The 25,023-nt window shown below is 64.8% G+C and overlaps 1 protein-coding gene across 5 annotated transcripts in view; it reads left to right on the forward strand.

Moving 5' to 3' along the window:
- The window catches only part of Gse1 (Gse1 coiled-coil protein), a 292,453-nt gene that overhangs the window by 189,594 nt on the left and 77,836 nt on the right, over positions 1-25,023 (forward strand). Inside the window, exon 1 of one of the 5 annotated variants that reach the window (XM_026401816.2) lies at positions 16,583-17,064. The exons of the other annotated variants lie outside the window; for them this stretch is intronic. Within the exon in view, the coding sequence (XP_026257601.2) occupies positions 17,028-17,064 (37 nt within the window). The 5' untranslated portion in view covers positions 16,583-17,027. Of the gene's footprint in view, positions 1-16,582; positions 17,065-25,023 lie in introns of those variants that run through there. 5 annotated transcript variants of the gene reach the window in all.

Below are 25,023 nucleotides of genomic sequence, written 5' to 3' on the forward strand. Positions count from 1 at the left end.
CGACCTGCTACAGGTGGTGATTGGCAGCCGCCTGGAGGGGCTCCACAGGCCACGGAGGGTGTGTGGCCCTGAGGCCAGCGGAGCCAGGAGGCCAGGAGAGGTGGGAGCTCCCACGGTTTGGGCGGAGGAGCAGCCTCGGGCCGCTGTACCCAGAGCAGGCTGCAGGGGGCGCCGTGGCAGCAGGAGGCCCACGTGGAGGCTGCTGGAGTGGGGACCAGGAGCCTGTCCTGTCCTGGCCAGGCCTTGGAGGAGGCCCCGAGGGCCTGGGGCACCTGCCGCGCCCAGGTGGGAGAAGAGGGGACACAGGGAGGACTTCAGCTGGCAGCACCCAGTCCCATCACGGGGAGGCCTGGCCCCAGAGGAGCCGGGGTCTGTGGGGGCCCCGGCCCGGGTGGGCCGCCGACCTTCTCCTCCGCCCCTACGCGGGGTCTTGGTTTTCAGAGAGTGTGGCCGACACTTAAAAGCCATTTTTGGCACTTAATCCCCAGAGTTCCGAGTCCCTCCCAGGCCCTGGTCACGGGCCTGTGCCCTCCTGCCCTGTCCACCGGAGCTGAGGAGTCTGCCCAAGGGGAGGCTGTGTGCCCCCTGCTGGACCTGGGCGTCCTTGGGGGAACCCGAGGGGCGGGACTGGGAGGGGGGTGGACAGGCAGCAGGAAGCTGCCAGGGCCTGCTGGTCAGGCCGCGGGGGGGTTGCCCGAGGCACAGTCTTCCTGGTTCCTGGGAGCCGGGCACGGCTCTGTCCCTTGGCAGCAGGATCAAGGGCGGCCTGAAGGACACCTTGTTGCAAATTAGAAAAGGGGACGTGGCGGCCCACGCCTGTGATCCCAGCACTCAGGAGGCTGAGGCAGGAGGATCATAAATTCAAAGCCAGCCCCAGCAACGCTTCGAGACCTGATCTCACAATTAATAAATAAGGAGGCCGGCGATGTGGCTCGGTCGGTGGTGCAGCATCACTGGGTTCAATCCCCAGTACCAAAAAGTCATTGATTACTTAAAAGTAAAAATCAGAAAAGGGGTCCTCCCCTGGGGGAGAACAGTGAAGGCTCAGCTGGACCTCACCCTTGTCCCTTCTGCCCAGCACCTTGTACAGTGCACAACCTGCCCACATACACCCAGCCTCCCTGCCCTGATGGGAACCTGCTCTTAAAGCCTGGCAGGAAATGGGAAGACTGTCTGGAAGTCCCTGTGGGTAGCGCCTGCCCTCCTGTCGCCCTGGCCCCTAATTTCCAGCTCACTCTCCTGCCCTGGCTCCTTGAAGCCTGTGGAACCATTTAAAAGGCTCCTAACGATATTGATCAATCTCTCTAAAATGGATTATCCCGTATGCCTCCCAGCCCGGCTGGATGCCCTGGGTAAGATCAGAAAGGAATTATGTTAGCCGGAGGCAGAGGGAGCAAGGGCGAGGATGTATCTCCTCCCGGGAGGCGGCCTTATCAGAGTGAACTGTACTCTCCATCTGGGGACAGAGGACGCTTTGGGGAAGCCGGAAAGAAATCATAATCTCTCGATTTGCAGCTGCTCGACAGGAGCGGTGGGGGGGGGGGGGGGGGCGAGGCCGGGGCCGCGAGGGCCATTTTTCCTGGAAGCTTTTCCCTGGCAAAGTCAAGCCCTTGTAGACATCCCACAGCCACCGTGGCCTCTGGTGACAGCTGTGCCCTGCCCCCCAGGACTGCAGCCCACACTGGGGCCCCGGGGACAGCTCGCTCTTAGAATTTGAGACACAAATGGAAGATGGCAATCTGCAGCCTCCGAGCGGCGGCCAGGGGATCCGAGTTCCCCTTAATGGAGGAAACCAGGAGGAGGCCACTGTGGCCTCCGGCCTCCCTCTGAGACCGGGCGCTCATGGCCGGGTGGGCAGAGCGCCGGGTCCCAGGGCACCGCCCTCCTCTATGGCTCCACTGCCCACAGGCTGGCCCTGGAGGGCACTTGGCCACTCTGCTTGTCCCTGCCCAGCCGGAGAGGCAGCCCTGGGCGGGGTCCGGCCCTGGCTGAGCCCCTCCTGGCCGGGCCCCGCGGGAGCGGCAGCTGCTGTTGGCAGTGCGGGCGGCTGGCGGGCTGCGGGCCCTAGAGGGCGGGCTCTTCCCTGGGGAGGGGCACCAGGGCAGCGCAGGGCTGGCAGGGGGACAGACAGGAGGCTGTGGGCAGCGGGCAGGGCCCCGGGGGCTGCAGCCTGGCAGCCGCTCCTCGTGGTCCCCAGGGCAGGGGGTGGGAGCGGCCCCTGCCATCTGTAGAGTGGGCTGTTTGGGTGAAAGTCCCCCCACAAAGGACGCCTGGGCAGCTGGTGGCCACTGGGGGGCAGGCGCCGTGTTTTGTCACAGGCTCGGTCCCCGGTGCTCAGGGAGCCAGCGGTGTGCCGTGGGGGTGGCACCTGCCCACTGGGGCAGATGGTGAGGGGGTCCCTCCCGCCTCCACTGAGCCAGGGGATCTGGGTGGGATTCCTGGGGCCTGGAGGGTGGGCGTGCTGCCCTGGAGCCCAAGGTGGCCTCGCAGACACCCTCTCCGCCCTCCCGCTGCCCCTCGCTGCTGCCCGGGGACGGGCCTGGATGTCCTTTGTGTGAGGTGTTTATTTGGCCAAGGGACTTGGAGTCCGCGGAAACGGGGCGGGGGGCTCCCTTGTTCTCCCCTAGGACAGACCGGATGGCCCTGGGCCCTGAGACAATGGCCCGGGGAGGGGCCAGGTGCTGGGCCCAGGACAGGAAAAGGACAGCCTGAGGGTAAACAGACCCCACCGTGGACTTGAACTTGGCCTGGTGACAAGAGGTCCCTGGGGCTGGTTGAGACTGTCCCCTCTCCTGAGCCCTCAGAAGACCATGCACCCCCGGTGGTCTGAGGAGGGGTGGGCAGAGGCCGGACGGGGGTGTCCTGGGAGTCAGTGACCAGTGGCCAGCGTGGGCCTTGCCCCAGGGTGCGAGCGGGGCACGAGGCTCTTAGGAGCTGCCTGTGCCTCGTGTTCCTCGCGGACTCGGTAGCCAGCGAGACTCGAGAGCCACCCCCAGGCCACAGCTGGACAGGGGTGGTGGGATCTGAGCTGGGCGCACTCCGTCCAGGCCCTCGGTCCTCCCCCCGTGCTGACCCCACCGGTGTCCGCAAGTGTGCCCGCCGTTCCCTTCCGGGGGTCCCTGTGGCGGGCTCAGGGCGGAGGCTGCGTCCGTCCGGTCCCACGTTGGGCTGAGGGCAGGACACACCGCTGCTCTGGCCTGGGGCCCTGCCCACAGATGTCTTTTGAGGCCACCTGTTCTGAGAAGGGGCAGGAACCTGTCACAAAACATCTCTGTCCCGAGTCGTGCCGTGGCCTGGGTGGTGTGGTGACACTGGGACTGCGGGGGCTTGAGGTCTCCCCAGGAGTACGCAGGTGCCCCCGGCCGGTCCTCACCACTCCACAGACTGTCTCTGTGCCCAGGCTGGCAGGTCCAGGCCCAGCAGGCCCTGGAGTGACATCTAGCATGACCTGCTCTGGCGTGTGCTGTGGTGGGGAGCTGGCTGGTATCTGGCCCCAGCGGTGGCTCAGAGAGCCAGTGTCCCGCCCGTCCTTACTTACAGGCATGGTGGCCACACCCGTGATCCTAGCGACTTGGAAGGCTGAGGCGGGAGGGTCCCATGTTCCAGGCCACCTCAGCCCCTCGGTCTCAGGAGAGACAGGGCCAGGGCTGCAGCTCCGTGGCAGACGCATGGGTTCAGTCCCCAGTTCTGCCAAACACAAAATCAACACGGAGCCGGCTGACTGCCGCGGGGCTGCCTCGGACCTCCTCGTGGTGGCCTCTGCCCACCTAGGCCTGCCCAGCGCACGGCTCAGAACCCTCCCCATCCCTCAGCCGCAGCCAGGCCTGGGGACCGCTCTGTGCTGTCCCTCGCTGGGGCTGGCTTCGACCCTTGGCTTCTCCACTGGTCCCGGCGTAGCCCAGGGTGACAGCCACCACTCAGGGTCGTCCATCGCTGTGGTCGAGACTCTGGTGCGGCCCGGCCAGCCCGCGGCTCCCCTGCCCCCTGGGGGTGAGGGCCAGGACTCCAGGGGCCGCGGAGCCCCTGTGTGCGCCTGCCCCCTGGGCAGGGTCCTCCGGCACCCTGTGCCCGCGCACCTCGCTGTCTTGGGTTGTGGGGCACGCGCTGCTCTTTCTCAGTGGCCCATGGCTCCTGGGGGCACCCGGACCCCGCGGCCTGGGCGTGCAGACGCGCTCACAGGCGCCTTTGCTCCTCCATCTGCGCCCTTCCCACCTGGGCCAGCGGTCCCCTCCGTGTGAGTGCGGTGGCCGGTCCTTGGCATGGCTGAGTGGTGTCCACTGGGGCTTTGGCCTGTTCCTAGGCTGGGTGCTACAGGTGCTGGCTCTCTCCTGGGGTCTGTCCTCTGAGCGGCTAGGCCCGGGCCTCGGGGAGCAGTGCACGTGTGGCATAGTGCAGGTCCCCGCGTGTCCAACAAGCAGGACACCTGCTGGGACTCCCAGCCCGCAGCCCCCACAGCCCCTGCCCGGGCCCTCGCGGGCTGGCCCCTGGCGAGCCCTGCACCAGCTCCAACCCCTCCAGCCGTACTTGCCCTGTGAGCACCCGCCTCCTGGTGCCAGGATGACCAGCGCAGACGGCCCCCTGGCGGGGCAGACCACCAGCTGCCAGGCTGCTCCAACATCCCCCCCCACCGCAGGGTCTCCAGGGGGCAGAGGGCCTCCCAGATGGGGAACCCAGGCTCGGCACTTCCTTCCCTCTCCGCCTGGGCCATGGGGGTCAGTGGGGTGGCCCGGAAGCCCCCGCCCCCAGCCTCTGGGAGGTTTTCTAGCCGGGGAGGGAGGGAGCGGCAGAGGGTAAAGGTTGGGCACCTTATCGGGCTCCCCAGAGAAGAGGATAAGAAAGCTAAGCCACTGTCCCCCGGGGTGTGACCGTTTGCTGATAAGAGGAAGAGGCTGCGGGTAGCGGGTGATACGGGAAAGGAGAAGTGGGTGGGACCTCAGTAGGTCCTTGCCAGTGCCCAGGGCACCCGGTGAGACCCCCGCCCAGCGTGCCCAGGGTCAATTCCCCCGGCACCACCTCACAGCTGGCCCTTGTGGTCTCCCAAGGGGCGTGTGTGGAGCTCCTGCTGTATTCCAGACAAGCACTTATCGGGCACCCACCCTTCGCCCGGCCTCAGGCCTGGCTTTGGGATCCACAGATGGAAGACCCGTCAGGCTGAGCTGTGGCCGGCGGACACCGAGGGGGGACAGCCGCCAAAGGATTAGCAGGGTTCAGCCGGTCATCAGGGAGGCTCCTGGGGTCTGGCTGGAGGCCAGGAAGCTCTGGGCTTCCACAGGCTCCCTGGCTGCCTCCGCCAGGGAGGCCAAGGCCCGGGCTGGCCCGCTCTTCTGGGAACGCCGTCCACCCTGGCCTGGCCCTTGCAGTGGGCACGGGTGGAAGCAGGGCCCTTCCTGAGCCCGGGGCAGGACGGCTACCGCGGTGCTGACCTCCAGGAGGAGAGAACTGGGGGAGGCCTTGCAGCCTCTGCCCTGGGCATGGACCTCCGTGGGGCCTCCCAGCCCCCAGGCACCACCTCACCAAGGCCTGGAGTACTCCGCACTCCCAGGTGGGGGCTCCTTCCTCCCCCTCGGGCCACGGGGAAGCTGAGGCAGGAGGGGTCTCAGCCCCCGGGGGCAGTGGGTTGGCCCAGGCCATCCTGCCCACTCTGGGCTGGCCATCCTACATGCCACCCTCCAGGGCTGTGTTGAAGGGCAAGGAGGGGCTTGGCCTCTCCAAGGACATGTCGGGGTGACTGGGGTGGCGGCCGCACCGTGGAGGGACTGGGCACTGACCAGGCAGACCACTGATCCCAAGGGACATCCTGGAGGCACCAGATTGGCCTCTGGGCAGCAAGGGCAGTTGCCCTGTGGTGGGGCCAGGTGCTCCCTGAGGAGGGGGCCTGGCGTGGTCAGAGCGCCCCTGGCCTGCAGCCTGTCAGGAAGAGCCAGAGTGGACGGTCAGGCCCAGCCAAGCCGAGACGAGATTCAGATGCCCTGCCGTGGCAGCATGGCGGGTGGCCAGCACGCGGCGCCCACTCCTGCGTGGCCACCTCCTCTGTCCCCTGGACACTGAAGGGCAGGAGTGGCCAGGTAAGAGGAGCCCGGCTCCTCACAGACACTTGTGGGCAGGTGGTGGCAAGAGGGTGGACAGAGGAGCCGGCGGCAGTCCTGGGAGCCCTGGGAGTCCTGGCCTCAAGCCAAGCTCTGAAGACCTGGAGGCAGAGCTAAAGGAGGCCCAGGGCTCGGCCGCCCAGGCCAGCTGCCGGGGAGCGGACACCCTGGGTGGAGGACCTTTCCACTCCCTGGAAGCTTCCAAAGCCCTAGAGCAGCTGGACAGGCCCCATGCCCAGCCAGGTGACATGCTGGCCCCCCACGAGCCGTGCCCTGGACGGCTTCAGCCCCAGCCCAGGTCTCAGGCTCCTTCCCTTATTCCGTCACTGCAGCCAGGCCCACGCGGCATGGTGAGGGGACAACAGGTGACAGAAAACATCCGTTAAGCTCAGGGACAAAGTGCTGCCAACCCACAATGAGGGACTCGGGTGAGATGATGTGCAGGGCCATGGGACTCTCAAGGTGTGACGTTCAGGTAGCCTGTGGACAGCTGGGAGGGAGCTCTAGTGAGGCCAGCCCAGTGCCAAGACCCTGGGGCAGCAGGCAGCAGGAGGCTGGGAGCCCCCAGAGCCACGCCTCACAGTGACCTCAGAGTCCGTCCTCCCTGGGCAGATTCATACCAGCAGACCAGCCTGCCCCCAGGATACCTGGAATAGAGGGGACCAGAGGACAGAGGCTGGCCATTCAGACCCAGGGCTGACCAGCCAGAGCCGTGGGCTGTTAATTTTCTGCCTTGGCCTCGCCCTTCATCCTGGCCAGGACCGTGAGAGCTCCTGGTGGCTGGCTGGGGCGAGGGAGGGACAGTCCACCTAGGCCTGCTGTCCGCTGGGTCTTCCTGGAAAGCGATGCAGCCAGCAGGGCGTGCACACGTGTTGGTGACCAAGCCACCCGCGTCCCCAGCAGCTGTCCCCTCCCAGCCTGGGCCGTCCTGACCTCCACCGTGGGTCCTTCCTTCCTTCCAGAAGCTGCCAGGGAGCTGGCCCCGGGCTCAGCGGGAGGTGTCTTGACGAGCCTTGGAGGCAGCCAGGGCCTTGGTTTTGGACTTTGCCAACCTCTGAGGCCCCGGGGAGGCCGAGGGGGAGGCCGAGGGGGAGGCCAGGCAGAAGCAGGTCAGTGGGGGAGCCGCTCTGGGAAAGCACAGGCAGGAGATCCCTTCCTGTGGGCCTCCCTCACAGGTGTTAGGCCACCTGCCGTCCTCCTAGCCCCACCCCCTGCCTCCCTCCTGCCCTGGGGGCTGCTGGGACTTCGCCCCTGCTCTCTGTGGTCCTTGGAGGGCCAGCAGCCCCCAGCTCTGCCATTCCGTGCCGGCCAGCGTGGCGTCCACCGTGGGTGCTCCTCCAGGCCTGGGGCCTGCCCAGCTCCGGCCCTGCAGGGGCAACTGTGTCCTTCCCGTCTTCCTGGGGTCCTTCCCACTCCTGCAAGTGGCTTAATTAAGGAGCTGTGCCGTTTATTTGTGTGTGGACCCGGCTAATTGGCGTGTTTGTCTTTCCCCATCCTTCCCAGCTGGACAGAGCGTTTGAACAGCACACGCGGAGAGCGGGGGTCTGCAGCACGGTGGCTGCTTCTGAAAACCTGCTCCGCGTCCAGCTATTAGCCGCGTGCCTGCTTTGCCGCCGCAGCCACAAGCCCGTAAGCACTTAATTGTGGGTGCAGTTAGTCAAGGCGGCGCTCTCTGCGGATTTCAGGGGTGAGGGAGCCTAATCACACCTGCAATCGAGTGCTTTGGCGGGGACAAAGATGCCCGCTCAGCTAATTGCAGCCACCAACATTGCCCCCGCAGAAAGAATCCCTGGCAGAGGCTCTGGGAGCCGGGCCACGGGGCCTCACAAGGACCCAGAGCTGCAATCACAGCGGCGGGGGCGCTGGTCTGGCCTGGAGGACCAGCTCTGCGCGGCCATCACACCGCTGGGCTGCGCTCCGCCCAGGAGGCCGCTGGCTTTTCATTAGCGCCGGCCTTTACACAGAGGAGGGTCACGGAGGAGGGACACGGGGACACTGGCCTCCTCTCCCCCAGCCACTGGCCTTTCCTGAGTTTGCCTGCAGGTCCTGCTGAGGTCCTGCTGCAGGGCAGGGCTCTGGGGTCAGGCCTGGAAGGAAGCAGAGCCCCTGCCCTGTGGGCGTCTGTCCTGGTGGACGGTGGGCGGTGCTGCTCCTCCTGGGACCTCCTCCGCCCTCACGGTGCCCTCCCTCTGCTGGCCGCGGGAGAGCGCCTGACCTGCCTCCCGAGGGCCACCTCGAGGCTCCTGGACCTGCTTCTGTCTGCTGTTGTGGCGGCTGGTTCCGGGTCAGGGAGCGAGACCCCTGGTGACTTGTGTGCCGGCTCTTTCTGACCCGGTGCTGGTCGGTGAGCAGGGACTTTTCGCAGGTGTGAGTCAAGGCCAGGAGGACTTGGGTTTGCCCTGGCAGGCGCCCGGCACAAGGCTGCTTTGAAGCCACCCTGTGCAGCCCAGGGCTGATGGCCGCACCCCCACCCAGAGCTGGGCAGGCTCTTCTTTGGAGAGGGCTCCCTGAGGGAGGGTCTCCTAGGGCCCACCACATGCCCAAGGCTGTGCCTCTGTCCCCTGGACCCCCAGGCCATAAAAGCAGAAGCCCAAGTGTCCCAGGATCTGCAGGCAGACCCGTCCCCTGCTGGGTGAGCTCTGGGCGCCCTGTCCCTGTCCCTCCAGCCTGCTCACTCAGTCGGCGCAGCCCTGGGTGCTTTTCCAGGGTGCGTCTGTGCTTTTCTAGCTTTGGGCTTGATGCTGGGGGCTGTTATGAGCAAAGCCCCTTCTCCAAGCAGGGCGCCGTGTCGGGGTAGGGGCAGGGGGCAGAGCCCGGAGGAGAGGGGTGGGGGGCAGCAGGCACTGCGTCCAGAGTGGCCAGGGCAGCAGCAGAGGGGAGCCCGAGACGGCTGGGCAGGGGGTGGGGGTGAAGGGCCAGAGTGGGAGCACCCACTGGACAGGGCCGTCCAGCAAGCGGAGCCGCCCTGGAGTGCTGGGCGTGGGCTGGGCTCTGCTAGAGGCCAGCCCCCCCTGCTGGACCCTGCAGAGGCAGAACCAGACCCTGGAGGAGGCTGCAGAGTGGGCCCCGTGGTCACCTGCTGCCCCAGGCTGCCACAGGGCCTCTGGTCTCCCTGTCCCACTAGCCCTCAGGCAGAGTGCAGACTGGGCTTGGGGCAGGGATGGGGTGGGCTCGCCTGACCTGGCAGGTCCTGTCCCCAGGTGTGCAGGCCACATGCACAGTGCAGAGGCTCTTCCCGGAGCTGGGGGGGGGCTGGCCTGAGAGCCCCTTTCTTTGTTTGTTGTGCTGGACCCCAGGGCACCTGGACGGTGAAGGGCCAGTGGGAGGCCAGGCTCCTGGGGACCGTGTGGGTGAGCTGGGGCACAGCCCCACGCAGCTGGTCAGCACACTCTGCGTCCCTGCCTGCCGCCGTCGGCCTGCGCCCCTGGTCTGACCCTCCTGACGGGGTCCTGTCCCTGTTGCACTGGGGGGAGCCGAGAGGGGGCAACACCAGGTTGGCGCCAGGTGTCAGGAAGCCTGGGACGGCGGCTGCCAGGACTGCACCTGGCACAGCTCGGGTGGGCGTGGGGCGGGCCCGGGGCTCCGGCTTTGCGGGGCAGCCCCTGCCCTCGTGGCCCGGATTCCGACATGGGGCGGGAGCAGGGGGCTCCGGGTGCCAGTGCGGGCTCGGGGAGGGTGTGGCACGCACTGGCTCTGTCCGCCAGGAAGGAGGGGCCGAGTGCTCGGGGCAGCTTTCCCGTGGAAATCCTGCGGTTTCCTAAATGTGAGAGCGAGCAGATGGTGCGTCTGAGTTTTATTAATCATGGGCTCTCGGGCTGGGAGCCTGCGGGATCACTCGGCCCAAGTGTCCTGCAGAGGAGGAGACAGAAGGCCAGAGCAGGCCAGAGCCCCGCTGCCCTGGGATGGGGGCAGACTGCAGTGGGACCGGCGTCCTCTCTGAGTGGACATGGTCCTGGGGTAGTCCACCCCTGGAACACCCCAGAGACTGGCTCTGGGACATGGGGTCAGGACTGTGATTGCAGCCCGTGTCCCAGCACTTGGTTCCACCCGAGTTTGCTGTGGAGGCTGAAAGCGGTTCCTGGTCTGTGGGTGGCTCTGCCTCTTGTCACCACCCCCGCCCAGGCTCCAGTGGTGGCCACAGTGAGGGTGTCCTTTGAGCACGGGTGGGTGGGGCCACGTGTGCTGCCAGGGTCCTGCGGGGCACAGGGTCACCTGGCCCAGAGGCTGACATGGCAAGGGTGCCCTGGCCATGCTTCAGAGAGGACAGGCCACGGCCAACCAGCCAGGCAGTCCGGCCACGTCCTGCCCCCTCTTCCCCACAGGCCTCCCTGTCCTCCTCCCTCCATGGGGACACGTCTGAGCCCACGGGGGTCCTGGGGACGAGCCCCAGCACAGGGCACCCACCGTGTGGCCAGCACCAGCGCAGTCAGGAGGAGCCCCGTGGCCCATGTCCCCGAGTCCCAGGTGACCACGGTGGGTCAGGTCAGGTGGGCCGGGTGGAGGTGCTCTGTCCCGACACGGGGGCTGGGGGTCATCCTGGACAGACCCCGCCGCGCAGACCAGACAGCACGTGGGGGACCATGCCGGGGCCTGGGCCAGGCCTGCATGTGGCCGGTCGGTACCGCGTTAAGTTCTCTTGCCCAGTACTCGGCCCTCTGGCCCTGGGCAGCTGCATGGGAGGCTGGGCTGAGGGCAACGTGTTTGGAGAAAGGCCAGTCCCCAAGGACTCGTGCTGCCACTGACCCCCAGGCCTTGGGGGCCACGAGACAGGGCAGGCCTCAGAGTTGCCCCTCACAGGCTGAGCCTCAGGGAGGCGGCTGGGCAGCCCCTGGGCAGTGGCCACACTTGCGTCACCCCAGCCTGCAAGTGGGTGTCAGCAGAGGGTGAGGCTGGAGGGTGGGCACGTCGCCCGTGAGGTCCTCCTCCCTTTCTGGGGCCACCCTGCCCGGGCCACCCTGCCCAGGGCCTCTGGACGCTGCAGCCTCACTCAGGCCAAGCAGCGCTGAAGCACAGCTGGCCTAGGTGGCGCCCAGGGTACAGAGGTGACAGCACGCGTGAGTGCCCTGTAGCCACTGTGACGCGCTGCTACAAGCTGGGCAGCAGGATTCATTCTGAGGGCCCAGGAGGACGGGAGTCCTGAGCCCAGTGTCCCAGGGCCACACTGCTCTGGGGGGCCCAGGGAGGCCCCTTCCTGCCCCAGCGCCTGGTGGCTCAGGGGCTCCTCAGCTTATGGCCAGTGGCTCGGTCCCTGCCTCTGGCCTCCCATGGCCTTTACCCCTGTCCTCTTTCCTCTTCTTCTTTTTAGATAAGGACACTGGTCACTGGGTTTGGGGCCACCCCAGGGCCTGGGCAGGGAGCAGCCCAGATCCCCGGCACAGCAGACCCCAGACCAGGCAGACGCTGGAACCCTGAGGGTGATGCTGCTCACAGGTGGCAGCAGCACCTGGGCCTGTGGAATGTCACAGTGAGGTGACCTTGGACCTGGCTTGTTTTGGACACAGCACGCCCACGACCTCAGGACCAGAGCCTGCCCAGGGAGGAACCGGGCATGTGGGTCCCCAGCCTGCCCCTGGGCCGACCTCACTCCTCTGGGCTTCCTGTCCTGGGGACAACACTTGGTGATAGTCAAGTGGTGTGTGTGTCCTGGGGGTGGGCAAGTCCCAGCAGAGACCACACCCACAGGAAGGCACAGGGCCTGCGGGTCACCTCAGCCCCTGGGCTGCCGTGGCTCCACCCATCGTCTGGAAGGCAGGAGTGGATCACCTCATCTCCAGTTGGAGAAACTGAGGCTGAAAACCTTGATGTCACTGCCCGAGTTGGGGCCCCCAGCTGGAGACGGGGTCGAGTCTGTCTGACTCCAACCCTCACGGTGGGGAACACAGGCTTGAGAGCCAGCTGGGGCTCAGACTCTGCCACCTATTGGCTGTGTGTCCTCTGGCAGGGTGCCCCACCTCTCTGTGCCTCATCTGGAAACTGGAACTCCTCAGGGTGACCTTGAACAGGACTGTGGTGAGGATCCAGTGTGTTATCACAGGAAGAGCTCAGAACAGCAGGCCGCACCGACAGCACCAGAAGAGCCTGCCCTTCCCTCCTAAAGGAGGCAGGCCGCCAGCCCTGCAGGCCTGCCCAGCCAGCCGTGCTGTCCCCTTTCCTGGAACCCGTGGGGAGCGGCTCCCTTGCACCTTCTCCAGAAGACGAGGTGGCCGCCGGCCTGGGGCCGCCTGAGCGGGCTGGGTGCAGCTGGCGGCCGCGGCCTCCCTGGCATGCGCTGGGGGGCTATTTTTACTGTGTTCTGCTGACTCTGACGCTGTCTGTGCTGAGGCAAGGGCAGCCCCACTAGAGGGAGTCTGGGCCCCTCCATTTTGAAGGTGCCGCGGTGGGGGTGGGGAGGGGCCCTGCTAGCAGGCAGCCCAGCCTCCAGCTCTGTCCCCACTGAGAAATGAGGCCTTGGCTTTGCCCCCCAAAATGCGGCCCTGGGAGGTGGGGCCCACCCTTGCTTGACTTCCTGCCAGGCGGGCAGGGGTCTCCCAGGGAGGTGGGGGGAGAGTTTGCCCTGCAGTGTCCCCAGCCTTCAAGAAGGGCCTATCAATCGGAGGCTGGGCTCTGGGAGGCCCAGTGGGCCTTGCTGTCTCTGCTCCATACATGCCTGACCCCTCCCCAGAGGAGACCTGGACGGACGGACGGACGGACAGGGCAGGGCCACACCCGTGAAATCTGGAGGACGCTGCCTCCCTGGACACCAGGCGGCTAGCTGGTCCAGGTGTGGCCCAGCCCGGCTGCAGCTCCCCTCCCCAGCTAGGTCATGGCACCCCCAGAGAAGGGCTGGCTCCCCCTGGGAATGAATGGCTGTAGTGATGGGTTCCAAAAACCACAGCCAAGCCACAAGGGCCAGTGGGAAGGGGACTCCATCCAGCTCCGCGTTCAGCCACATTAGGCAGACAACCGAGCCATTCATCCGTGGGCGGCCGGGAAGCTGCCGCAGGCCTGCCGGGTGCCTCCTATTTTTCAGCTGTTTGGCATCAGGTCGGGACCTGGGGTGCCGCCCCCTCCCAGAGTGCATCTCATAATCTCATATTTTCCTCCCCTACCAAGGTCCCCCTCACCAGGAAATGTCACTAGCCTACTTGGAGATGGCAACTCAGGGCAAAAAGAGCTTAGCCATCACTAGAATCTTGGGCTGCCTCTTCCCCAGGGTGGAGCTCCAAGCAATTAGGGTTTGGCCTGAGCATTTTAAGATAATTCGATGCAGGCACTCAGCTACTTATTGGGGGAGTGTGTGCCTTTGACAGGAAGCCCCACGGGCTGCAGGAGGCCGCCAGCTCCGGGGGCCTCTTCTCTGGGCTGCTTCCTGGTACTTGGCACCCAGGAGCCAGGCACCCTGGACCTCGCCCAGGCTGGTCTGGCCTGGCCTCCTGGTTTCAGTCTTCAGGGCCCTGGTGGCTGTCCTGCACAGAGGCTGGGCCAGTGGGAAGTCCAGAAGAGAGGGCCTTCCCCACCCTCAGGGGCTGGGTGCCTTCTCCACAGGTGGCTCCCGGATGGAAGCTTCTCTCTGGATCTCTTCCCCACTTTAGCAGGGGAAGGGGGGCGCTGGCAGATTGGGGGAGCGTCCCTCCCTCTGCACCCTGCCTATGATTGGCCCATAATTACAGGTTTATTGCCTGCGCAGCTATTGTGTAATGACATGTTTGCAAATTAATTTTTATGGCTCCTGCCATTAACATATACAGTAGAGGAAGGTTTGGTATTAATTACTACTGTTGTTCGTGTAATCCCGGAGAATTAAAAACCAATAAAAGAATGACAACAGAAACTGATAGTTTAGGGTCTTTTAAAAATAGTTTATTCCCCCCCCCCCCAGTAGTATCGACATTTCCCAAGCTGGTAAGGGTGAGGTGTGGGGGCGGCCACCCGGCCGTCTGCTGCCGTCCTGGAACCCCCCACTCCCAGAGGGGCGCAGATTGTGCAGCACGCGGGTGATAAGTGGGTGATAAACGGGTGGGAGCCCGAAGAGGGCCGGGAGGGGCGGGAACGGCTCTGGGCCCAGGCCTCGTTCGGGCTGGCGGGTGCCCCCCTCGCAAGGTCGCGGCGAGGGCCACGGGAGGCGCGGGGAGCGCGCCGCCCGCAGCCCCGGAAACAAAGGGCCGCTGCCGCCGAGGGCCTGGCGCGACCTCTGGGGTCAGCGCGGGGCGGAGCGGCTAGATGCCGGCGGCGGCGCGGGCGGCCAGTTTCCTCCGGGTCCGCAGCCTGGCGCCCTCCCTGGGCCGCGAGCACGGCCGCCCGCGGAGGGGGCGCCAGGCGGGGCGCAGCGGGGGCCAGTACTGCTCGCACCCCCGGCGGCCCGGCCCTGGGGGAAGGCACCGCCTGCCTGCGCGCAGCGCCCCAGCAGTTGGCGGCGCCACCCGCCCCGCGCTTGGAGCGCTTCGCCCAGCCCATCTAAGATTTTCCTAGCGGGGGGGGGGGGTTGGTGAGTGGCACCGAGGGCTCAGAAGGCACCCCGGGTCCTCCCATCTCCTCCAATTTGCCCTCCAGAGCTTTCCTCTGGGGTATCGTATTCCTGGAGTTCAGCTGTCATCTGAAGCCACCGCGTTTATCAGGGACGGGGGGCTGCCGCTGGGGACCCCTGATTTACCCAGGGGTTGGAGAGCGTTGGCAGGAACCCAAGCCTAGCGTGACCGTGGTGTCTGGCTATGCGTACCTGCGGGCTCAAGCCTGTTCCTCAAACTATGATTGTATCTGGGGTCAAAAGGTGACCTCATAGTGTCACCAAGGCGTGATTCCGGCTGGTTGTGCCACCGAGGGGCCCTTCAGGAGGTAAAAGGGCTTGAAAATAAATTGTCACATCTGAGAGGCAGCTTTGCAGTGTGCGTTTGGAGGAAGGAGGGGCGTGGGTAAATGGATCCTGTCTCTTTAAAATCGCTGGGCTGGACAATGAGCGCACAGGATGTGGTTTGGCGGCAGGGTTTTTTCCCCTTCGATTTGGGGAATTATCACATGGGGCCTTCTTGAGCTGGTGTGAAAGAGAGGCGGCGTGGGGAGGAGAGATACAGGCTGCACACTCACACACACGCTCTGTGCAGTTGATCGTTTTCTTAAACCAAATTAGCCGGGGCTCTCGTTACTATGGTGCAGCCGGGGCTTGCAGAATCCCGGTAATAGCATTTATTAGGTCTATTTGCCTGGAAGCATGCCTTCCCGGATCTGATAATGCACCAGTGCAGCGAGAGTGTGGGAGATGGTATCAAGCATTTGATTACACTTGCAACAGGGATTTTTGTTGGGGTGGGGGGCGGTGAAAGGAGGGAAACCAACTGCCCGCCCTGGGAGCTCACCAGGGCAGCCGCGAGTGCGTTTCCGCAGCTCGCCGTGGGCTTCACAAAAGGCTGCCCGCAGCCCCCGGGGCGCATGGGGATCCTCCTCCGGGTGCGGGCGGAGGGTGAACTCCCGGCTCCCGCAGCTGTCAGACGTGGGTGGGGAGGGCGGGCGGGCGGGCAGCCAGAGCGCAGAGTTGGGCAGCCGGAGGGGGGGGACCAGCGGCGCCCGCAGCCGCCCACTGTTTGCAAGCGGCCCCGCTTTGGGGCAGAGGGGAGCACCCTGCCGCCGGCGCAGCACGCCCCGGGCTCTCGGTGCCCCGATCCTGTCCGCATGGACCTGCGGCCCGGCTTCTTGGCCGCGCGGAGGGGAGATCGCAAGTGAAACTATTATTATCGCCCTGCGAAGCATGGAGCTCCTGGAAGATGCCGCGTAGAGACGGAAGGAGCCGCCGCCGCCGCCGCCTGCAGCCGCCCGCCGCTGCGCCCCTACCCTCTCGCTTTCATTAGGGGAGACAAATCTGCTGTCAGGCAGCCAGCTTTCCAATTTACCGATAATGATTCTTGCATGAAAATTGATCGAGGGGCTCTCCACCGCCGTGCGCTCTCGCCTCCCCGCTCTCCTCCTGCCCGGGCTCGAGCCCCCGCGAGTTCTTTCTCCTCCTTCCCCACCCCCTCCGTCTGAGTCAGTGGTGGGACGCCGGGCCAGGAGATAACCCAAGGGGGGTGGCGGCGCTGGCGAGGGGGAGGGGAGAGGCCCTCGGCCTGCCTCCCCTGCCCGAGACTTGTTTGCCATCGCTGCCTCTTTTATTTACGAGGCGAAATCGCCCCTTCGGTACTTCTTGGCTGTTTGGGTATTAATTTTCTCCTCTCCCCTCTCCCGCGCGCCCCCTCCTCCTCTCCCCCACCCCCCTCCTCACCCAGTAGCTAAGGGGAAACGAAAACAAAGCCGATTTCTCCTTGGCAACAAGAGATACCCCCTCCCGCCGCCCCCTTCCTTTTCCCTTCTGGTTCTGAACGAGAAACCCTGTTGGAAACAGGTCTCTTGACCCTCGCCCTTGACATTCAAATGGCTGAATGGAGGAGAGATTGCTACTCGCACGTCTTGGGGGCTGCTTTTTTTTTTCTCCCTTCCCTCTCTCCTCTTTTTCTTTCAAATGAGTAATCCCTGAAGATCTTAACCCCCCAATTTCATCACCCTCACCTCCCCCCTTTATTTTTCTCTCGCTCCTCTTTGCTCTCCCTCCCGCTCCCCTCCACCAGCTCCCCTCCTTTTTTATTTGCATCTCAAGTCCAAAAGGCAGAAAATACACACGCGGCGAAGACACCGGGCAGCCGTGGAGGCTCGGCCCGTCCTGGGTCGTCAATTACCTCATTGTGGATCTGCCGGGGCCAAGGTGGCCGAAACTGCCCGGGGCTGGCCGGAGAGAGCGCCTTTTGATCATCTTAGGGGGGGGCTGATTTTTTTTTTTCCAGCCGCTCTCGGGATCGCTTTTCTTGCCTTTATTTTATTGTTTTGGACATTTTTGAGCGCCGTGGCGTGGACGGTGCTTTTTGTTTCATTGCTGGGTTTTAATATTTTTCATTTCCTTCTTCGTCCCTCTCTGGCCACTATGGAATTCTAATCTGAATCATGTTTGGATTGAAGCCGCCTCTGTATTACTTACCAGGTAAGCGAGCTGTGCGCCTCCCCGTGCCCTCCCTCGCCGCCCGGGCCGGGGTCGGGGCTGCGGGTGGGCGCGCGCGGCCAGGTGCGCGGGGTGCGCGGGGCGCGCGGGAGCCCGGCCGGCCCGCCGCCCGCCGGTGCGCGTCTCGCTCTTTTGTCTGCCCGGAGCCGGCGGCGCGGCGCGGGGGCCGGGCTCTGCGCCTCCCGGGGCGAGTCGGGCGCCGGGTGTGAAGTTACTTTCCCGCGGGCCGCGGCGGCCGGGTGGCGCCCCGGGTCCCGGGCTCCCTCTCCTCCCGGCCGCGGCCCGGCGCGCCCCCGCGACGCCCGGCCGCCCTCGCCCCCTCCTGCCGGGATTCCCTGGAAGGTTTTGTTCTTCCGAGGCCGGAGGAGGGGGCGGGAGCTCGGGAGGGCACCGCTTCCTGTTTCCTCCACCTTCCTGCGCTGACAGCAGCCGCCCTGTAACTTTCTGTTTCGGGCCAGTCGCGCTTTCAGCCCGGAGGGGAGGCGAGGGGGCGGCCGCGGCAGGTCTGGGGAGCCCCTCCTGAGTTTGCCTTGTTTGGACCTCGAGACCTGAAGAATACTTGCGTGTGGTTCAAGGGCGCGAGCCAAGGGCCCCTGGGTGGGAGGTGGGAGCCGAACCCTGCCCCGTCCTCCCCTCCAGTGCCCCTGGGCCCCTGGGGTCGGGAGTGATCCCGGGCGCCCCAGGTGGGGCCACGTGACCGTAGGTCGTGAAGGCTGTGCGTGTGGCCGCTTGTTCTAGGAATGAGCTGTTTTTATTTTCCTCCCTTCCTTTGAGCTTTGTCGCACAGTTCTGTGTAGTTGGGGTGCCCATGGGGTGCGGAGGGAGGAGAGGAAGTTCCTGGCCTTTCTCGTTCTGCAGGGTGGCTGCCCTGCAGGTTTATTTCTGGATTGTTTTGCTGGGGAAATGCCCACGTGGCAGGGGGTTGGGTTTTGTGTCTTTCCCTTGTATTAGAGGCTCCTGTCACTTTTGCCAGGCTCACCCCAGCCCCCTGCAAGGAGGTGGGAGGGCAGGAAGGGCCTGGGCAGCACCCAGCTCCTGTGGAGCCAGCCCTGACCGCCCTGATCCAGGGAAAACGTGTGATCACCGAGTTAGCAGCAGGGTGAAGGGTCATGGGGGATCCCAGCCACAGAAAATAGCCGAGGAGGAAGGGCTGCAGGCCCTCTGCGCTGCTCTTCCTGGGTCTGTGGCTGCTGGAGTTCACAGCCCTTGCCAGGGACCCGCCAGGTCTGTGTCTCCTGCCCGAGTCTGCACCATTTTCATAGGGTTTCTCAGGGTCTCCATTTCATTCTTTTCCCCCTCCACAGCCTGAAATGCAAATCGGCAACCTCAGATGTGGCTTTTCCCCCTCTCTCCACACTTCCCTTCACAGCTCCAGCCAAAATTAGAACGGGAATCCCCAACTTCCTAAAGGGCTGTGTTCTGCACAAGGACCGAGCCCTCTGGAACCTGAGACGCCACCCCCCACAGCATCTGTGTGGCGGGTGAGAGCTGAGGGCCGGGTGGTGGGCTTCACCCTGGGCCCAGGATGCAGCAGTATGCCCCTGCTGTGCCTGCCTGTACCTTGGCCTCCCTGGGTGTGACCAGGGACAGCAGGGAGAGCCCTTGGCTGTTTATCTCCAGCGTGGAGACCTCAGGGCAGCCTTGTGGCAGGGATGAGTCTCCGAGGTACAGGGCGCTTGGAGGCGCAGGTGTTTGTAATCTACACCCACTTCACCTGCCACAGCGGCTGCAGGCGCATACATATGCATCAGGTGACCGATTTTCTGTTTACACTGGGAGCTTCGGAAAGAAGGGGGATTCAGACCAGAGGTTCAAAGCAACCAAGGAAAAACCAGCCCTGGCTGGGATGCAGCCACAGTGGCCAGGCTGCAGGGCAAAGCCCCCACCCCACCCAGCCCGAGCCCTGGGGGGGGGCATGGCACCAGCCTGTGGGTGAAGGTCCCCTCACTGAGGTTAGTGGTTTTGAGTGGCCCTGCCTGGGTGACAGCCCATGGTGTCAGCGTCCTATTCAGGGTGGGGGTTTAAGTGGGAAGGAATGTAGGGTTACAGTCACATCCTGGAGTGTGTGTGGGGGGGCAAAAGCAGTGGCTTCGTCCCTTGCGCTGCGCTGGTGTTGGGGACCCTCCTGTCGGACCCACTCCCTCCTGGGCAGGGTCTGGCATCTGCCCATTTCACAGATGAGCAGTGTGAGGCCCAGAGGGTTCAGCAGTTGTCCTGCTGGGCAGGGACCTGCTGTGCTGGGTGGGGAAGCGGGGTCTGGGTGTGGTGGGCAGGATCCCAGCTGCTCTGGAGCCTCTGGGCCCCGAGTTCTGTCCCTGAAGCCAAATCCCACTGAGGCATTTGTAGCCACCAGAGGCCAGAACCTGCCCCTGCAGCCGTCCCCCGGACAGCCACTTGGCATCAAGCGAGAACATGAGTCCAGGTGGCCTGGAGTCCAGCTCTGCCCTTCATGCTGCTGCCAGGGCAGGTGACACACTCTCCTTAAAGACTTGGCTTTCCCATTGGTAAAACGGGACCCGCGAGTGGGTCTCCTCGGGTTGGTGTTGATGGGTGCTGTCCCTGCCAGGGGTAAATAAAGTTTTATTGGCACCCAGCCACGCCCACTCCATTCTCCGCAGCTTCCACACTATGGTGGCAAAGCAGAGTGGCTGCAGCGGAGACCTAAGATGGCCAGGCCTAAAGGGCAGCTCGTCCTTCGCAGGAAGGTTGGCCCGCCTTGTGGACAAGGGAAAGGGACTGGGTCCTCCAGGCACTGGGTCGGGGCCTGGGACAAAGTGATTGCAGAGAGTCCCGAGCTCCTTGGTGACGGAGTCCTGGACTGGGCCTCCCCCGCTCCCGTGTGTCTTGCCTCTTGTGCTCCTTGCTGGCCAGGGGGTGGCCGGGTCAGGAGTGCCAGGCACAGAGGCCTGCCCTAGGGGGTGAGCAGGCAGGCCCTTCCCAGGCTTCCTTCTGGAGGCACGTGCACCCCCGGCTCCCCTTCCCGAGCCCCCCAGACTGTGGGCTCCACACGGTGGGGTCTGTGTGTCTCCCTCGTTCTGGGCTTTGTGCCAGGCCGATGATCACAGTCATAAAAACTAAATAATAGTACAGAGAAGGAAGAGGTCCTGCACTCCTCACACCCTGCTGTCCTTCAGAGCACCTCAGGGTGGTCAGGCCGCTCTCGTCCTCCCTGACGGCCCAGGAAACTGAGGTCCAAGAGGTCCAGGCCACACCAGCAGTCAATGGCGCAGCGGGGCGCTGACCCCAGGCCGGCAGGCTCCAGAGTCCTTGCTTAATAAATATTTGTTGAAGTGTGAGGGAGGAGACGGCCACTGGTGTTGGCCGAGGCGCCCTCCTGGCCCCTTATCTGGTTCCTGAAGGGAGAGACGGCTCCGCTGTCCCACCCACGGTGAACCCTGGGTGACCCCAGCCTCCCTTAGGGTCCCTGTCCACTTCCAGGAAGGACACTCCAGGCCTGGTGAGGAAACTGAGGCCCAGAGAGGGCTGGCGAGCTCTCCTCTGCAGCTGCCCTCAGTCCCCGCCTCCCTTGGAGCCTCTGCCTGCCCCTGGAGGCCACCCAGGCCACACTGAGTCCTCAGGAGCTGGCTGGGCCTGGCCTGGTCCCATCTAAGAACAGCCTTGGGTGGACATGTCAGAAAGGGGCCTTCCCTGCCAAGGGCTGCGGCACTTGGAGAAGTGAGGCGGTGGCCCTTAGGGAGCCACCAGCTGTGTCCACCCGCCCTCTGGACTTCAGAAAGTCCCAGTGCGGGGCTGGGTGTGGGCTCTGCCAGGCCCACCTGGGCTGGGGGCAGGGTCTGGGGTGGGGTGAGGCCAGCAGCTCAGGAAGCAGGGTGGTTCCCTGGGTCACCAGCTTATGCCCTGCTCCTGGTTGGTGGCGGGGACCTGGCTGGTCATGAGCAAGCCCGGGGCCGGGGCGTGGGGGGCTGCATGATCCGGAAGGCACTTATTTACCGCTCAGGGAGGGGGCTGCTGACTCCCACTAGCACTTCCCAGGCAGCCGCCAATTAATCTTGATAACCCTGAGAAATGGGAGGGCTGGGGGCCCTTTTGTCCCAGCTGCAGCCTGGCCCTTCTCAAAGGGGCCTGGGGGGGCCCCTGCTCAATTTGGTTCTCATTAAGCTCTCGATCTGCCTCCCTGGGCCCGCCCCCAGGGGATCTGATGGCCCCACAGGAAGCAACTCCTGCTTCTTATCTGACTCCAGCTTCTCTGTGCCCTTGGAGCAAACGGTCCTCTGATCCTGGCTCCGGCCCTGCAGGTGGGGCAGGGACACAGTCCTTCCTGCAGGAGAAGTGGCGGTTGGGCGGCAGCTGGCCAGACCACCTGGCTCCCAGATACAGCTGGCCAGGGGACAAGGTGTCTGGAGGTGGTTTCTCCTCCACACCCAGTGCTCCGCGTCACCTGTCTGTCCCCCCAGATGTGACAGTGGAGCAGCCCTGCTGGTGTCAGGTTCCGTTGAGTCATCTGGTCCACCCTGGCAGTGCAGCAAGGGAAACAGGTTGGAGACACTGCCCTGAGGTCCTCCCTGGGTGGCCGTGAGATGGGGTTGGTGGACCTGGCCTGTTCCCCGGCTCGGGCACATCCTCCTGCTCCACAGAAAAGGACTTGAGGCTTCATAAGCCCCTTGGAGGCCTTTTGAAGAGGGTCAGTGGGACTGCTGGTAGGGGGTCCTCAGCAGAGCGGTCCTGGTCCGTACTTGGGGCTCTGTGTCCGTGGTGGCCTGGCCAGGGATCAGCGGAGCTGGGGAGGCACAGGGGCGTGTGTTAGGAGGGAACTGGGGGGTGGGGAGTGAAAATAGAACATGGTGTTCTCCTTTTTTTTTTTTTAAGAGCTCCATATAGATTTAAAGTCCTTTTGTTAATTTAGGAACATAAAACTGTGTGATGTATAGCTGGGTTTGCTCGTAAAATCACTAAGTGTGGCATGTTTAGAGCCGTGGAGGCTCGGGGTAAAAGGGAGAAATGTCAGTGAGAATTCTCTGAAAAGTCTTGGGGGGTGTTTTCTGCCCCCGCCCCATGCCAGGCGGCAAGCTCTCCTGGCCCAGGTGGAGCCGGGCTGGGGGCTGGGGGCAGGGGTCCAGCTAGCCAGGCCCGCCTGCCTTGCCCTGCAGCCTCAGCGCCTCCGGTCTCCCTCCCAGCCCCGTCTCCCTCCCAGCCCCGCCTGCCGTGAGACAGGAAGCGCCCTCTGACCAGGCCTGGACCGCCGCCCAGTGGGCATTTGGCCACTTGCTTAATGGCCTGCAGGGTCGGGAAGTCACGGAGCATTGGACTCGGGAGGAGCCCCAGGGGTCAGCAGTCAGCCGCTCCCCTTCTCTGGGCTTGATCGTCTCTCGGGGTCCCCTCCTGACAGCCAGCCCAGGCTGGGCGCGTGCAGGCCTGCCCGACAGACCTGCCTGCCCGTCACCGTGTGCCCGCGGAGCGTGCGTCTGACCTACTTTAACGCTCAGGACAGAGCCAGCTGCCGCTGGGAGCATCATTCCCGCAGGCCCACGGAGCCTGGCCCTGCCTGTGTCCCCAAGAGGAGCAGCTAGGGCCTGTGCCTTGTCCCCCAGCCCCTCAGCAGCAGACCGGGAGCAGGATGGGAGATTCCAGGCACCTGGCAGAGGAAAGCCAGGCGGGCTCAAGGAAGAGGTGGCCCTGGATGGGGTCCTTGGAGGCTTGGAACTGGGGGTGAGGCTGGGTGGGAGGAGGCTGGACAGTAGGCGGGTTGAAGGGAGCAGAGTCAGAATGCCCGTCCTCAGGCCTGCCGAGCTGGTGCTGCCTGTCCTGTGCTGGCCGTGGGCCTGGGTGGCCCAGGTGGCCAGTGCGGCAGGCAGCTGAGCAGCACGGGCAGAGTTCTGTGATGTGCACAGGCGGCCAGGCCGTGGCTTGGGGGCGGGGCAGAGAGGAGGAGGCCTTTCCACCCTGGGGACCGTGCTCCCTGCTGGGGCTGGTGGCCAGGCCAGCCCCTGCCCACAGCTGGCACTGGCTCTGAAGCCCGTGCATCCTTTGGAGAGCCACAGGGACTTTCTCAGGGTGTGGGGACCACAGAGCCCCTTCCACAAGTCCAGGGCCTGCAGAGGGCCAGCCTTGAGAGGCTGTGCCACCCAGTGACTGTGGCCAGGGTCCCCACCCCCTCTGCCCCATGCCCGGTGCACCCGGGGCCAGGCCCAGTCCCTGCTTCAGAGGGGGTGGCCAGATGGCCGAGTGTAGTTTCTGGTGGGAAGCAAGCCCCCTGGGCTGGGCAAGGCAGGGTGCAGTGCCGGGCCCCAGGGGAAGTGGCATCTGGGAGCAGGAAGGGCAAGGAGTAGGCAGCTCTAGAGGAGGTTTGTCCAGGAGGCACAGTGACAAGGTGGGAGGTAGGTCGGGGGTCGTAGACATCCCAGCCCGTGCCCGGGGACCGAGTGTTAGGGGTGGGTGCATCCTCCTGGTCAACCCACATTTCTGTGTGCCAGGCCCAGCCCAGGTGCCTGGAGGCGCAGCTGAGAAGCCTTAAGGACTGCCGTCACCAACTGTCCCATGTGCAAGCCCGGGAAAGAAATGGAAGGACATGTTGGGAGCCAGTGTGTGGGCAGAAGCCAGAAAAAAAGGGGAGTGTTAGCCCTGGAAGATCCAGAGAAGTGCCCAGGCATACGCAAAGGCCCTGAGGTCCCAGGGATGTCCACCTGGCCAGAAGGGTGGGAGGTGTGCTATGGGGAGGCCGGGAGCAGGGCGGGTGATGAGACCGGACTCCGGAGGGCCAGTCTAGCTGCTGGGCTGAAACGGAGTCCAGCCTGCCTGGAGGTACCCGCCATGGCTCAGGTGAGGGGACAGGTGGCCCCTGGGACTGGCTACACTGTGGACGTGAGGTGAGGTCTGGTGTGGACCTGCTACTGGCTGCGAGAGAGCACACGAGTGCTGGTCTCGGCTGGTGGCCCTGGGCCTGCCTCTGGAGACTGGAGGCTGAGCGGAGGCCGGTGCCTCTGTGGTTCTCAAAGACGGCTGTGGGTCAGCCGCATCAGCACCAGTGGGAGCTGCTGGGGAAGCCGTCTTGGGTCCCCCCAGACCCGCCAGGGCAGAAACGGGGTGGGCGGCAGTCCCAGCGTTCACAGCTCTGCTCTCTGGGGCTTCTGACGCCCCCGCGGGTGAGGCTGCCTGGCCCTCACCTCTGAGCCTGAGCCTGGCTCCAGACACCTGGCGTTTGGAGAGCGGATGTGGGCTGGGTCGTCCAGCCCTAAGGCCAGGGAGAGGGTGTGGGAAGCAGCAGGAAGGACCCGGGGCCCTGGGGCTGCCCTCCCTGGTGGTGTTCAGGTGGACAGCTGCTGAGAGCTAGGTCCCCCGGTTGGTTTCATGGGGTGACCTTGCTGGGTCTCTGGAGAGCCTGGCTGGATCCAGGTCAGCAAGCTTTCCCACGCAGCAACACGACCTGAGCCTAGACCTTGGGCCAGAGCCCAGGATTCCATCCTGCCTCTGCTTCTGCCTGGCTGTGTGGTTCTGGGCAGTTTCTCACCCTCTCTGGGCCCCGTGTTTCCCTGTCTATTAAATGGGGTTAGTAGGCGTGCCCCGGTCCTGGAGCTGTGGCGAGCACTGGTGAGTTAATGGGCAGGAAGCAGCTCTAGACTGACAGCTCATGACTGTTTGGATTAATGTCTTCCCGCTGCGGCTTTGCTGCCCATGTCTTGGGGTCCACGCTGGTGTCAGGAGAGGGCCCCTCCCAGGGCGTGCGGTGGCCCCATGGGACAGGGGCTGCCCAGGAGCTGGGACTCTGAGGTCCTGCCAGCCCGTGCCCAGCACCCTGGTCACAGGGTGGCCACTCTCAGCCAAGGAGGGGGATCGCTGGCGGGTCGCCCTGGCCCCCGCTGCTCCGAGACGGCAAAGCCACGCGGGTGAACCCCACGCCGAGGCTCGAGGGGAGGTGTCATGTTCCCCTCCGCGTCTGTCTCACCTGCAAGTGGCAGCGCCAGGCAGACAGCGCCTCGTCTCGGC

The sequence above is a fragment of the Urocitellus parryii genome, chromosome 15, assembly GCF_045843805.1.
Source record: "Urocitellus parryii isolate mUroPar1 chromosome 15, mUroPar1.hap1, whole genome shotgun sequence".
NCBI classification, from domain to species: Eukaryota; Metazoa; Chordata; class Mammalia; order Rodentia; family Sciuridae; genus Urocitellus; species Urocitellus parryii.